The sequence below is a fragment of the Drosophila novamexicana genome, unplaced genomic scaffold, assembly GCF_003285875.2.
Source record: "Drosophila novamexicana strain 15010-1031.04,08,12 unplaced genomic scaffold, DnovRS2.1 tig00000008-arrow-pilon, whole genome shotgun sequence".
In the NCBI taxonomy this organism is placed as follows: Eukaryota; Metazoa; Arthropoda; class Insecta; order Diptera; family Drosophilidae; genus Drosophila; species Drosophila novamexicana.
In genome coordinates this window covers 7,308,512-7,321,523 of record NW_020824765.1, presented here as the reverse complement: position 1 = coordinate 7,321,523, position 13,012 = coordinate 7,308,512, and the positions used below count along the sequence as shown (strand labels likewise).

Genomic DNA, 13,012 nt, shown 5'->3' with positions numbered 1-13,012 from the left:
AGATATATCTGTAAAATATCTGTTCGTATAACAACTTAATACTGATCCGATCTACGACAGCTATAAATTGTTTTTGTGGTATTTTTTTATAATCTTATAATCTTCTTCAGAAGATATCACAAATAAGTAAATCTTATTTGCGGTTATAAAATGTTAGACTAGCTATTTGTAGACAGAAATGATCCCAGTTTGCAATCAGCCAAATTTTTGGATATATTTTTATAAAGTTTCAATAACATAGAATTTCTTTATAGCTAAACGGTTTGTTGATTAAAGTTTAGCTGACAATTTTTATTATATCTTATGATTATATGTGTAACACATTAACTGATCAAATTTAAGTACCCTTTAACATAGAGTATTTAACAAAAGCCAGCTGTCCAGCTCTGGACTGCTCACGCATACAGCTCCAATTGGAGCTGTCTTAGCTGCCGCATAGCGCACGTAGGCCCGAACCCCTCCGTGCCGTGCTCAGCCGTGCCGGACTGGAGCGGCCTGAGTGATGCGATGCGATGCGCTGCTTTGGCCCTGCTGTAGTCGATCCTATAAGTAGACTAAGAAGCGCTGCGATCGCGTTTAGTGCGTCGCGTTTGCTCTACGAGACAGCAGGCAGCACCAAGCGGAGCTTGAAGCTGAGTTTGTGGCTGTTGTTGCACGACTTTCGGTTTCTATTGGCCAACAAGTTTGCACGCTTGCGTGACGCTGATGTTTAAAGTGGAAGTGGAAGTGCCTCGCCAAGTGAGTGAAGCTATAAGGTTAAATATATGTTTGTGTGCGTCGGCAAAAACAACAATAGAAAACCGCAACCGAGTTTCATTTTAACAAAATATATAACAAAAATGTTTATAGCCTTAGCCCAAAAATATAAAAAAAAAGTTTCATAAAAACTGACAAACATTTTTGCGAGCATTGACGAGCGTGTCTACAACTAGTAAAGGCAAGCCGGCCCAAATACTTGGCCAAAAAGCCACAACAAAACTAGTTAAAGTGCAATGCACTTAAATCAGTCGCCGTTGCAAGTGAAGCGTGAAAAGGCAGTTAAAAGCCAACTTTGAAATGCCTTTGACAAGTGCAGAGCAAACAGCAGCCGACGCAACTAAACTGCGAGGCGTGCCACAGCCCGGCCGGGCCGCACCTCGAAACGCATAATTTATAGATTTATAGACTTTAATCATGGGACAGCGACAATCTCTGTGCCAATGGCAGATCAAATAAATTAAAACTCCAAATCGAAAACGCAACCGCAAACAAAGGCAGCGACAAATAAAAAATCAACAAAATAAAAAAAAAAAGCAAAATTTGAAATACTTTGAAAATGACATAATTTATGCAGCCGCAACTTTCTTGTGGCCAATTTGGGGATGTCCGTGCAGGGCGGGGCGGGGCTGGCAATTTATTTGTTCAATATTTAACATTTTGGCGCTAATAAATAGAATTGTTTGTCAGCTGCATTCGCAAATGCGCAACAGTTTTTACAAATTGCTTGCAAAACAAGTTTTCTATTTTCGATTTCGCTGTCAGTCGTGCGAGACGGCCCCTTGAGAAGCCGTCAGAACAATGGGCAGAAATACTGGCCAAAAGGAGAGGGTTATTGGGGGAGGAAGGGGACTAAGGCATGCAATTGGGAGCTGTTAGAGCTGCTTGTTAAAAAACTGTGGCGGTTCAGAGTGAAGACTTTAACTTTCAATCCTCAAACAAATTTCAAAATGAAGAGTTATGTAGAGCACACTTTTGAAGGGCAGAGAGAGAGAGAGAGAGAGAGAAAGAGAGAGAGAGAGAACTAGAGAGAGAAAGAAATCTGTTATGGAAATTTATGATATTTGCAATTAAAAATATGCACTTATTAGTTTGAAGACAAGTGTGAGGTCTTCATCTAAATTAGAACATTATTTATTTATACAAATTTCAAGTACTAAAGTGGGTCAGAAAAGTGTCTTCAAATATGTCACAGATTTTTACATTATTTTAAAGAAATATATTTCATACCTGTTTATTTAAAAAGTGAATAACTTTACATAATGAAATCAATTAAAATGCACAAAAGCCTTAGCCAAATACCAAATACGAACTACTGAACAAAAAGTTCGCAATATAACAATTTTCTGTTAAATTTACAGTCATTTTTGTGTTTTCTATACTTTTTTAAATAATAATATCTGAAAAACAAACAAAGTGCAAAAGTTTAATAAATCAATTACGTTTCTAAGAAAAAATAATATATTAGATATCCGGCGCTTAATAATAAAAGACAACCAAATGGCGCCTAAGATACAAAAAACTTGCAAGCCCTTTAAAAAATAAATTGATTGGACAAAAGAAAGATTAAACCAATTCTAAAGCTAATATCAAATTTAAATGCTTTTTTGTTTTTCAAAAGTAATCTGCAATCTATTCATGTTACTTTCTGTTAACTGCCATAAATTATCAGCTTTAACTATGCCATTGCAGTGCATCAGTTGGCAACACCACTTTTATTCGTTTATTAATTGAACAATTGAAATATTTTCGCTTTGGCTAGCCAAAGTTAAAGTCAAGTTTAGAAGACACTTGAGCAGCTGCTGGCAGGAAACCCCATTCCTGCTTGACATTTTGATTTTTCTTTCGTTTTTTATTTTTTGGTGAGCGCAAGGATTATCACTCAAGTTCATTATGAGGCATGCCCCGATAAGGCGCTAGTGTGTGTGTGTGTGTGTGTTGAGGGGTTTCTGTGTGGTGTTGTGTGGCTCAAGTGCTGGACGTCGCAGCTGAAGCTGAAGGTCGCCGCTTGTCAAGGCAAGGGCAAGGATATAAGCTAAAGCATAATGCAAAGATTGTGTGTATACACATAGAGATTGAGCCATAAAAATTGTGTGCGGCAAATGGGATTTAAATTACCAGCGCACAGAAGTTGCAACTTTGGAGCAGGCGCAGAGAGAGAGAGAGAGAGTGTGTGAGCAGCGACAATGGCAGCGCTTTGTGCTTGGCAGCGCCATGCGGCGTATGAGCAATATCTCAATATTGCTCATACGCAGCATGCCACACAAATCACGCTTTGAAGTGTATAGACACGTACATATATATGCGCACATATCTGTGTATATATATACATATTGAATGCTTTTGTTAGCCACTTGAGTTTTATTGGCAACACGCATACACACACACACACACACACACACACTCGCACAACTTTAACAATGCGTGTTGTTCAGTTCATATTTGAGTTTGAGCAACGACTTTTGGCTTCTGGCAAAATCAAAATGTAAACTGCTTTGGGCTTTTATTTGCCTGGTCTTTTAGGCCATATATTAAGTTCGTCTCTGCCGCTGCCATATTATCGCATAGGTTTAGTAAATTGTTCGTTGTTTGCCTTTCGCTCTTGGCTGCCTCATCTAAGTGCGCTGCATTTGTGTGAAACCCTAGTTCAAGTCTTGAATTTTGACAATTCGCCTCGTGTCAGGTCTTCACTTGGCTGAAAGTTAGTTTTAGCCCACATTTATGACAACATATATTTATGCATGTGCCATCTATTATGCATAAATGTTTTGTTTACTCAACCTAACCTTCCATTGTTCAAATATTGACATCTCAACAACGCTTTTTTGTTGTTTGCATAATAAACAGAGGCAGCTTCCAATGCTCAAACAAGAAGTTCTTTCTACTCGCTTAACTTGCACATAAATATCATGATGGATGTTCTCACCAGCTCTTTATTTACCCTAACAATTGTTGTTTGCACGGCTAATTCACATAGCTTAGCTACCTCGTTTGCACATTTATATACAGTGTATAATAGTTGTATTTATCATAGTTGCAAAAACTTTGCGCTCTTCCAAAGTTTTTATAAAATGCATATAAAACTATAATGCCAACTCATCTGAAATAAGTGACAGAAGGGAACAACTTTGCGCCGCAATTGCAAGTTTTGCGCAACAAACATGGAAAAATACATTTAGTTTTTATTTGAAAATTACATGAAATCTCTTTGGCAATTCTCAACTGTTTTCCAAGTGGGCGCCACAAAAAGCAAAAACTTGTTAATGTTTTTTTTCCCTCCCCCTTCCTTCTATTATAAGTTAAAATTATATGCCCTAAGGTATAGACTATATGCACGGTATGTTCTGTCTACTTTTATTAGCTATGTAATGACCAGATGATAAGACCTTTGACTGCCCGCAACACATAAGGTCCTTTTACTCATGCAGAAAACTAGCTGGTGCAAGAGATTTGGGCATCGGTCGGTCTTTAAATGCACCATTCAAACTGTTATGAGCGTACATAGGATATATTCCAATTAGCTTTCGTGCATTTCTCGAATCAGTTATTTTCAGTCTTAAAAACGGTAGCATAATTGAGCAGTTTTACAGGCGCAGTTCTGAAAATTTCTTAACAAACAAATAACATGGAAAAGGTTTTTCGCTCTCAAAAGCGAATTACCTTTTGCTATTTTCGCGAATCGAATTAAGTGCATTTTATTTTACTTGGTACTTTTAGTCTATATTTAGTATGTATATTTACAAAGTGGGTCTTTCTTGGTATTTTACTTTTTGCTAGAAATTGCCTTTCTAAGCGATTTTCACGAATTCAACTAAGACTTTTATATATTCGAATTTATGGGCTTTACTACTGCTCTCTCTATCCCTCTCATTCACGAGCTTTCTTTCTCTCACCTTTCTATGCGATTTTCATAAATTCAAGTGCTCAAGGCCTTTAGTGTACTTTAAAGTATTTTAAAACGTTTCACACCTTTTTTCAACTGCCTTAAAAACAAACATCAACTCTTTTGAACACTTTAGCCCAACTGCAAAAAGAACCAAACAACGACAAGCAACTGAAAGGATTGCGGAAAATGTCAAGTTTACGGAAAACCACGGCGGCTTTGATAAGGCGCACAACGTACTCCGCGACGACAACGCTGCTGCCCGGTGCCGGAGGCGCTGGCGGTGCTGTCGAAGCAGCCGCTGCTGCTGCACTGCCCCATGATGGTGTGGGCGTGGCAACGGAAATTGAAAAATCAATTGCGTCTGGAGCGCTACAGCGACAGCGACAACAGAAGCAGCAGCAGCAGCAGCGGATAAATTCTTCAGCTGACAGGTAAGAACTCTCGGAAGCAGTTTGTTGCCGCACTCTCTAACGCGCTCTTTGCAGAGATGCCACAGCAGCAGCAAAAACAACATCAATAGGTGCAACAGCAACAACTGCACCTGCTGTGCGTCCCTATGCGGAGGTGCCTGGCCCGTATCCGTTGCCATTGATTGGCAATTCCTGGCGCTTTGCGCCGCTAATTGGTTAGTTATACTTTCGGATTAGCACACCAGCACACACAGATATCCGGTTGCTTATAGACAAATCATTTTCACAGGCACGTACAAAATAAGCGACCTGGACAAGGTGATGCACGAGCTGCATGTCAACTATGGCAAAATGGCCAAGGTGGGCGGTCTGATTGGACACCCGGATCTTTTGTTTGTGTTCGATGGCGACGAAATACGCAATATATTCAAAAAGGAGGAGGCCATGCCACACAGGTGAGCAGCGCTGCGCGTGGATGCCCGGCGCATGTTTGGGTGGGCAGTAAACAAAAAGACTTACACGTGCATATTGGAAAATCTGATGTTACCGCCCGAGCAGCGACATTTTATGGGCCCTGATATTTTGCGCACTTTAAGCTGGGTTTAATATTTAATGATTAGTTTCCTCTTATACGGAATTTCATGTAAAGTTGGCGTTTCAACAGTAAAACTTGCCTAGGAGTTATAATATTTAAAGGACATTCAGCAAAATTCAGATATATATTCTATAAAGCTAACTGAGATATTCATTAACATGCATGTTGTGTTTTTAACATGCACATTCTGTTTATAACACTTAAAAAATGCATGTTAGGTTTACAACATGAATGTTAATATGCAGTTTAAATAGCTCCTTAAAAAATCATGTGAAGTGTCAAAATGAAGGACAACAAAGAAAACCTAAATGAAGACTGACGCATAAACTAAAATATGCTTGACCTAATAAACAAAGTGGAGGTGGTCGAGCGGTTAAATAAAAATAAAATGACCCTGGAAGACACTTAGATACATCTAAAGTGACTGGCCAGTTAAAAGAGAAGGCCAATTACAAGGAAATTCACAATAAAAATTTAAGCGCAAAGCCTAATTGTGACATTGAGAAGACTTTTGCGACATTTACAGAACAGTTAAATGGAAAAATGTCTCTTTTCATTTACAAATTTAAGCGAAACAATTAAGAGGTTCTAGTCGGGAGATCCCGACTAGGGGATACCCTGAACCCTCTTCTTCCAACATCAAATGCATATATATATTCTATTTTAGAAGCTATATGTCAAGATTGGTGACTCTAGCTCTTATTATTTACCAAAATTGACCAAAAAACAGGATATCGATATTGATTTTTGTCGATTGCTTGGAAACGGAGTAAGTTATCGATTATCGGAAACAAACTCGATCTGCGCGGGAGCTAGGAGCACCTACATCTAAAATTTCAAGTCTCTAGCTCTTATTGGTTCTGAGATCCTTGCGTTCATACATACAAACGGACGGACGGACGGACGGATAGATAGACGGACATGGCTAGATCGACTCGGCTATTGATGCTGATCAAGAATATATATACTTTATGGGGTGAAAGATGCTTCCTTCTGCCTGTTACATACATTTGGCTTTCGCACAAATACAATATTCCCTTATACCCATTTTTAATGGGTTCAGGGTACAAAAAGTTAAATAATCTTGACAATATTGAAGAATCGCAACTGATCATAAATGAGACTGAGATGTTCAACGAGACAAAAGAAGACATCAATTTCGTTGTAGGAAATGTAGGAAAATGAGCCCTAATATAAGTTTTCCAATTGAGTACAGTTAGCATTACATAAATATTAATGCTATGTAGGTAATTCGAATGCGGCACAGTTGCAGCAGAAGTCGGCTTAAATGAATGCACATTAATTGACATATGTAATTTGCCACATGGTTGCACTTAAGCAGCAGCCACTGTGATACAACACAGCCCACCCACACACCCACACACTCACACACAAATATACGAACAGATACAACTACACATGCACATGATATCCTTGTGCTCTGCGATTTAATTTGCCTTCGGGTTGCCTTTGCACAGCTGAGGGCAGCTGAAGAAATGTGTTTATTATTTATGCGCATATTGCATTAAATTCATAATTAAATTATTGACGCATGTAGGCGTCCGTTTGTGTGTGTGGGTGTGTGTGTGGCATGAATGACAGTTGCTCAGAAAAGCGAGTGCGCAATTAGTTGGCCAATGCAAAGGATTTTGTTACGGTCTGCCATTTTGTTTGTTAATTAATACGTAATTATATTGCCATTGGGCAGCATTACGTGCACAATTTGGCCAATTAGAATGTGTGGCAGCTGATTTAAAGGCCTCAACGAAATTAAACATAAGTCGATTCAGCTAGCATAGCCTAAAGCAAAAACAAAAGCAAAACAGGCAAAAACTTTCACTCAATCGAGTTGTAGGCCTGAAAGATTTTTTTGCAGCAAATAGCTGCTTCAAAAGACGCGCAAAAAGCGCAAAATTAAAGAAAAGAAGAAGAAAAAATTAAATAAAAAATGTGCCGCCAATGGAAATAAATAGTTGGCTATTTTTGTTTTCGTAGCTTATGAATATGAATTTATTTGTTACTATTTTTTCTGTTTTTCTGTACGCCAAAGAAAGCCAAGATTTGCCAAACTTGTTAAGCTTTCTTTTATAAAACATTTGGTGTGTGTGTGTGTTTTGTGCTCTCCCATTTGGCCATGAACCAATTTATGTGCCAGTTATGTTAAGATTTGTATAGCAAAAGATATATATACAAATAATAATCATCAAATAGACGCGGCGTCGCGACAGATTCAAGCAAGCGCGAAAAAATAGCTGAAAGAAATAAATGTTTTGTATTTCTTCTCTGGTAAACTTTTTTTTTTATTGTCAGCATGGACGCTGAAATTGGCAAGTCATCATTAAAAAGTTGTAGACGCACGGCAGAGAGAGAGAGAGAGAATAGCCAATAAATTGACATAGACGCGATGCGTTAAGGTGAGCAAATGTTTAAAGATTGAAAGATTGATGAACGCCGCAGCGCTAATTGATTGATATACACACACCAAACGCAAACAAAGCACAAATTGACCAAACGACCGACTGACTGACTGACTGATGAAGACATTCCAGCACTCAACACTTCGCGTGTGTGGGCTGGCCACAGACAACAAGTAAAAACCTTTCGTATTTTATGTCTCGCATAACTTTAACACACAGAAAGTACGAGGTTGTGTGTGTGTGGGAAAAATGTTAAAGAAAATAAAATAACGCATAAACTTAAGATTAGATTCACAGATGTTGTTGTTGCTGACAGTTGTTAAAGCGACAACACAGACAGACAAGTTGTCCGCTGAGCGTGGAACAAGATTCGGTTGTTGGTCAACTAGTTGGCCTACAATTTCCAAATTTATATCTAACTCACGTCGGCTTCTGCCACACAATTGTCGCACACAAAAGTATAATAAATCAATGCATAATATTTCAAAATGCAATAATTTATTGCATTTGGATGTGCAATGCTGCGCTTTTCCAGTTTTTGTTGATCTTTCAGAGGTCAGCAGCGACATCTGCATGCAAATGAAATGCATTTAACATATGCTTACAATTTATACGCATATTTTATTTGTATAAATATGCTAGCTGTTGTATTTAGTAATATATTGTACCTTGGCAGCCAGGCAAAAAGTCGGAAGTGGGCGTTAAACTTTGTTCTTTAGAAAAGAAATTTTAATTTAAGTCGAATGAAGTAGTTGTTATCAAACTATCAACAGATTCATTCAGTATCATATTCAGCAACAGAATATGGACTATTTATTTCTATTATATAGTTATATTAACCTATTTTGACATTATTGCTGTCTGTTGCAAAGAGACAGATAATTATATTTTTAGCTATAATTAAACACATGAATATAATCAAAATTAAAAAGAGTATTTGTGACATAGTTGTTACGCATCTTGAAGTCAAACCAGTCTCATTCAACTATCAAATTATCAAATTCTTTCGTAATAATATTTTATATCAAATTTAAATAGTTAAAAGTATTATTGGTCAGCAAAGATAGGGTTGACCCTTGAGGGCAGCGATCGAGAGAACGTGTTTAATTCCGGAATAGAAAAAAAAAAGTAGAAATGTGGCAGAAACTGGTTTTTAATTTTGGAAAAAACATTTTAATGTGCTTAGCTAAGCATTTTAAGCAAAAGTTCAACTGTGATTAAGTTTTTGGGAATTGGTAGAAACAATAGAATCACCAAATGTTTTTCGATAGCAAATGATTAAACAAGGGCAACATTCTTGGCTTAGAAAGCGAGCATGGAGTAAATGTGATGAATAGAAAGTGAAATGTATAAAAATAAGACAACTTTTACGATTGAGCATTACGAGTTTCTATAAAACAAATATAATTACAATCGTTAAAGAAAGCTTGTTTAGCTACACATATTCAAATAGCTGCTCTGCAGTGAATACCCCTAATGCGTATGCGTGTGTGTGTATTTGTTCTTTGCTTGGGCAAATTGCACAGTGGCAAAGTAAATAAAGTCGCATGACTTTTATTTTATGCCATTTAATTGAATATTGTTGCCTGGGGCAACACAAAAAAAAAAAAAAAAAAAAACAAATACACAAAGAGGCCGAATAGATACGGCAGTTACACCCTACTAACCGTGACACCCTGCTATAAAATGCGAGCTGCGGTATTTGCCAGTTGAAGTCGTAAAACAAAATAAAATGCGACCATTTTTATATGGCGACATGCGAGCGTCGCAATAATGCAAATATGAGCGCGAACATCAACAAGATACACAAATGTATCTGCGAGTCATCATTTTAGCCGGGTTTTTGTTCTGTTTGTTTGATGTGTCGCACGCGAGAAATTCCTATGTGAAATTCCTTGTGTAATGTGAGTTAAGTTTATGGCAAAAGGCAAGGCTGAGCCATGAGCTAAAAACAACCTATGTGTGTTTGGGCCTATTTGACATCATGTCCTTTAAAAGCATCAAATTGCGCATACGCCGCATTGCGCGCCTAAACATATATACTCATATATATACATATATCTTCTGGTTCTTCTACTTGGCAGACCGTCGATGCCTTCGCTGCGACATTACAAGGGTGAGCTGCGGCGCGACTTCTTTGGCGATGTGGCTGGTCTAATTGGCGTGTAAGTATTACGTTGCATTTGGCAAAGGCCCGAAACACGCCCACTTACCCTCCCATCCACTCACAATTAGGCACGGTCCCAAGTGGGAGGCCTTTCGCCAGGAGGTGCAACAGATTCTGCTGCAGCCGCAAACCGCCAAGAAATATATACCCCCACTGAATGATATAGCCAGCGAGTTTATGGTGCGGTAAGTTGGCATGACATAATAGCCAGGCACATCATTATATAATCCCGTTACCCCTTTACCATATAGCATAGACGAGATGCGCAATGAGCAGCAGGAGCTGCCCGATAACTTTTTGCACGAACTGTACAAATGGGCGCTCGAATGTAAGCCAAGAAAATGTTGTCTTACGCGACGGTTGAACTAAATAAGAAGGCAAGAGCTTATATCCTTTATACTTTATCCCCTGCAGCTGTCGGTCGCGTCTCGCTGGACACACGACTCGGCTGCCTCAAGCCGGAGGGCAGCGCCGAGGCGCAACAAATTATTGAGGCAATCAATACGTTCTTCTGGGCGGTGCCAGAGCTGGAGCTGCGCATGCCACTGTGGCGCGTCTTTCCCACGAAAGCCTATCGCAGTTTTGTGCGCGCATTGGATCAGTTTTCCGCGTAGGCTCCCATTTTCTTTTTTTTTGTTTTATTTTTGGTTTATTTGATTGATTTATCGCTGCAGCATTTGCATGAAGAACATCAGCCAGACCATGGACAAGGCCGATGCGGACCAGGCACAGCATGTACCCAAAAACGAGGCGGACATCTCCATAGTGGAGCGCATCGTGCGCAAAACGGGCAATCGAAAATTGGCAGCTGTCCTGGCCCTGGATTTGTTTCTCGTCGGCGTCGATACGGTAAGTAATTGTCCTAAGAGAAACTCAAGCCCAAAACCATTTGGTACTGCAAATTATTAGATTGTACAGCTTAAAATATTCTTTTAGCGGGCATTACAATCTAATTTTCAGCCAATATGATGGGAATGTGTCGGATTTTTTCTGCATTGCCAGCTTGAAATCATTTCGACAGAATTTCGTTCTTATTTCTTGTAGAGTTAGTTGAGTATGTTTTCTTTTTTTTTTCTTTATATACTGCATATACTTGAAATAAAAAAAGTCTATTTATTCTAATTTTTTTCATATCAACATATTCAGCATATCTCTTTAAAAGGTTTTTGTATATCATGGGTTATCAATAGATAGGATAGTTTTTTTTTTCCACTTAAAGCCTCGTTTCATAGCCATAGCATTATAAATAATGAGCATTGATATCTGACTATGTATATATATCAGCGTAATCTATGCTAGATAATCGAATGACACAATCATTATTTGTATAATGTCAGGCTATTAATAAAGCTCATTAGGTAATTAACGGGCAGACTGTGAAATATACCATATATCTATATATATATATATATACACATCGGCAACGCCCTAATGCGCCCAACTGTCACCCTGTTTTACTTGCAGACCTCGGTGGCGGCCTCGTCGACCATTTATCAATTGGCCAAGAATCCGGATAAGCAGCAGCGTTTGTTCGAGGAGCTGAAACGTGTGTTTCCAACGTGCGATGCGCAAATCAATCAGCACGTCCTTGAGCAGATGCCCTATATGCGGGCCTGCGTCAAGGAGACGTTGCGGTAGGTGATTAAATATATACCATATCCGACTTATATTACATATACGTATATATTTTCAGCATGAAGCCGGTTGTCATTGCAAATGGACGCAACTTGCAGGCGGATGCAGTTATTAATGGCTACCATGTGCCGAAGGGCGTAAGTAGGCGTGGCCGTAACGATAACTGATTGTTAATACATAACCTTTTGGTCCCCCACATGCAATGCAGACACACGTCATCTTCCCACATCTGGTTGTCTCGAATGATCCAACATATTTTCCCGAGCCGAAACGTTTCCTGCCCGAACGTTGGCTCAAACAGGGCGCAGGTGAGTGAAAGGATGTGGGGCATGGACATCGGTGCTTTTTAGCTGTAACGCTTCTTTTTTATTGTTGCATTTCAGCTGAAGGCTGCCCACATGCCGGCCAGAAGATACATCCGTTTGTAAGCCTGCCCTTTGGCTACGGGCGTCGCATGTGCGTGGGTCGACGCTTTGCGGAAATCGAGCTGCATACGCTGCTGGCCAAGGTGAGGATGAGGCGAGATGAGGAGCCCATTTTAATTGTCTCTTGTTATTGCAGATCTTTCGCAAATACCGTGTGTCCTATGATTCGGACGAATTCATTTATCGCGTCAACTCCACGTACATACCGCAATCGCCGTTAAATTTCAAGCTGACACCGCGCAACGAGTAGCTTGACGGGCTGCTGAGGTTTTGCAGTTGCCGCATCTGCCACAAAATACTGTGACACACACAACACGGCGGCTGTGTGATATTTTAGCGGAACGCATTACAATATGTTGCTGTTTGTTTTTCATTTGGTTTAACTGTCACGCGTTTTTCTTTTTCCTAATTAAGCAAATGGGCTTGAGATACAAATGTATCTGCAACTGTGTATCTTTTAGCTTGGACAGCAGCTAAGCGCTTGTATATATTTATGTATTCGTGTTAGTCATCAATTTAGTTTTACTGTACGCAACCAAAAGTCGTAGCCAATAAAGAGCCAAAAAGTATGCAACACTTTTTTATCCATTAATCATGCATATAAACATGAGCGGAACGCAATGGGAATGGAACACAGACAGCAGCGAAAAGAGAAATTGTCTTGGCAACGATTATTCACTGGGATTATGTGTCTGTTGTGCGATATCTATGCTAGATAATG

The 13,012-nt window shown here is 39.2% G+C and overlaps 2 protein-coding genes across 4 annotated transcripts in view; one reads left to right on the top strand and one right to left on the bottom strand.

The window, feature by feature from the left end:
• LOC115761296 (G protein alpha o subunit) overlaps positions 1-13,012 on the bottom strand; it is a 36,600-nt gene that overhangs the window by 6,812 nt on the left and 16,776 nt on the right. The window lies entirely within an intron of this gene.
• Positions 634-12,836, top strand: LOC115761287 (probable cytochrome P450 49a1). Its single transcript, XM_030703014.1, has 14 exons — positions 634-738; positions 4,776-5,073; positions 5,128-5,267; positions 5,342-5,507; positions 10,149-10,229; positions 10,300-10,416; positions 10,483-10,559; positions 10,646-10,841; positions 10,906-11,080; positions 11,696-11,865; positions 11,925-12,003; positions 12,075-12,174; positions 12,250-12,374; positions 12,428-12,836. The coding sequence occupies exons 2-14, from the start codon at positions 4,829-4,831 to the stop codon at positions 12,539-12,541; spliced, it is 1,785 nt and encodes a 594-aa protein (XP_030558874.1). The 5' UTR covers positions 634-738; positions 4,776-4,828; the 3' UTR covers positions 12,542-12,836.

Bases quoted from the DNA above. Each gene is read 5' to 3' on its own strand.
- LOC115761287 (XM_030703014.1), top strand. From the start codon at position 4,829: ATGTCAAGTTTACGGAAAACCACGGCGGCTTTGATAAGGCGCACAACG. The intron at 10,842-10,905 runs GTAGGCTCCCAT...TTATCGCTGCAG, and splicing joins GCATTGGATCAGTTTTCCGC to CATTTGCATGAAGAACATCA. The intron at 11,866-11,924 runs GTAGGTGATTAA...ATATATTTTCAG, and splicing joins TGCGTCAAGGAGACGTTGCG to CATGAAGCCGGTTGTCATTG.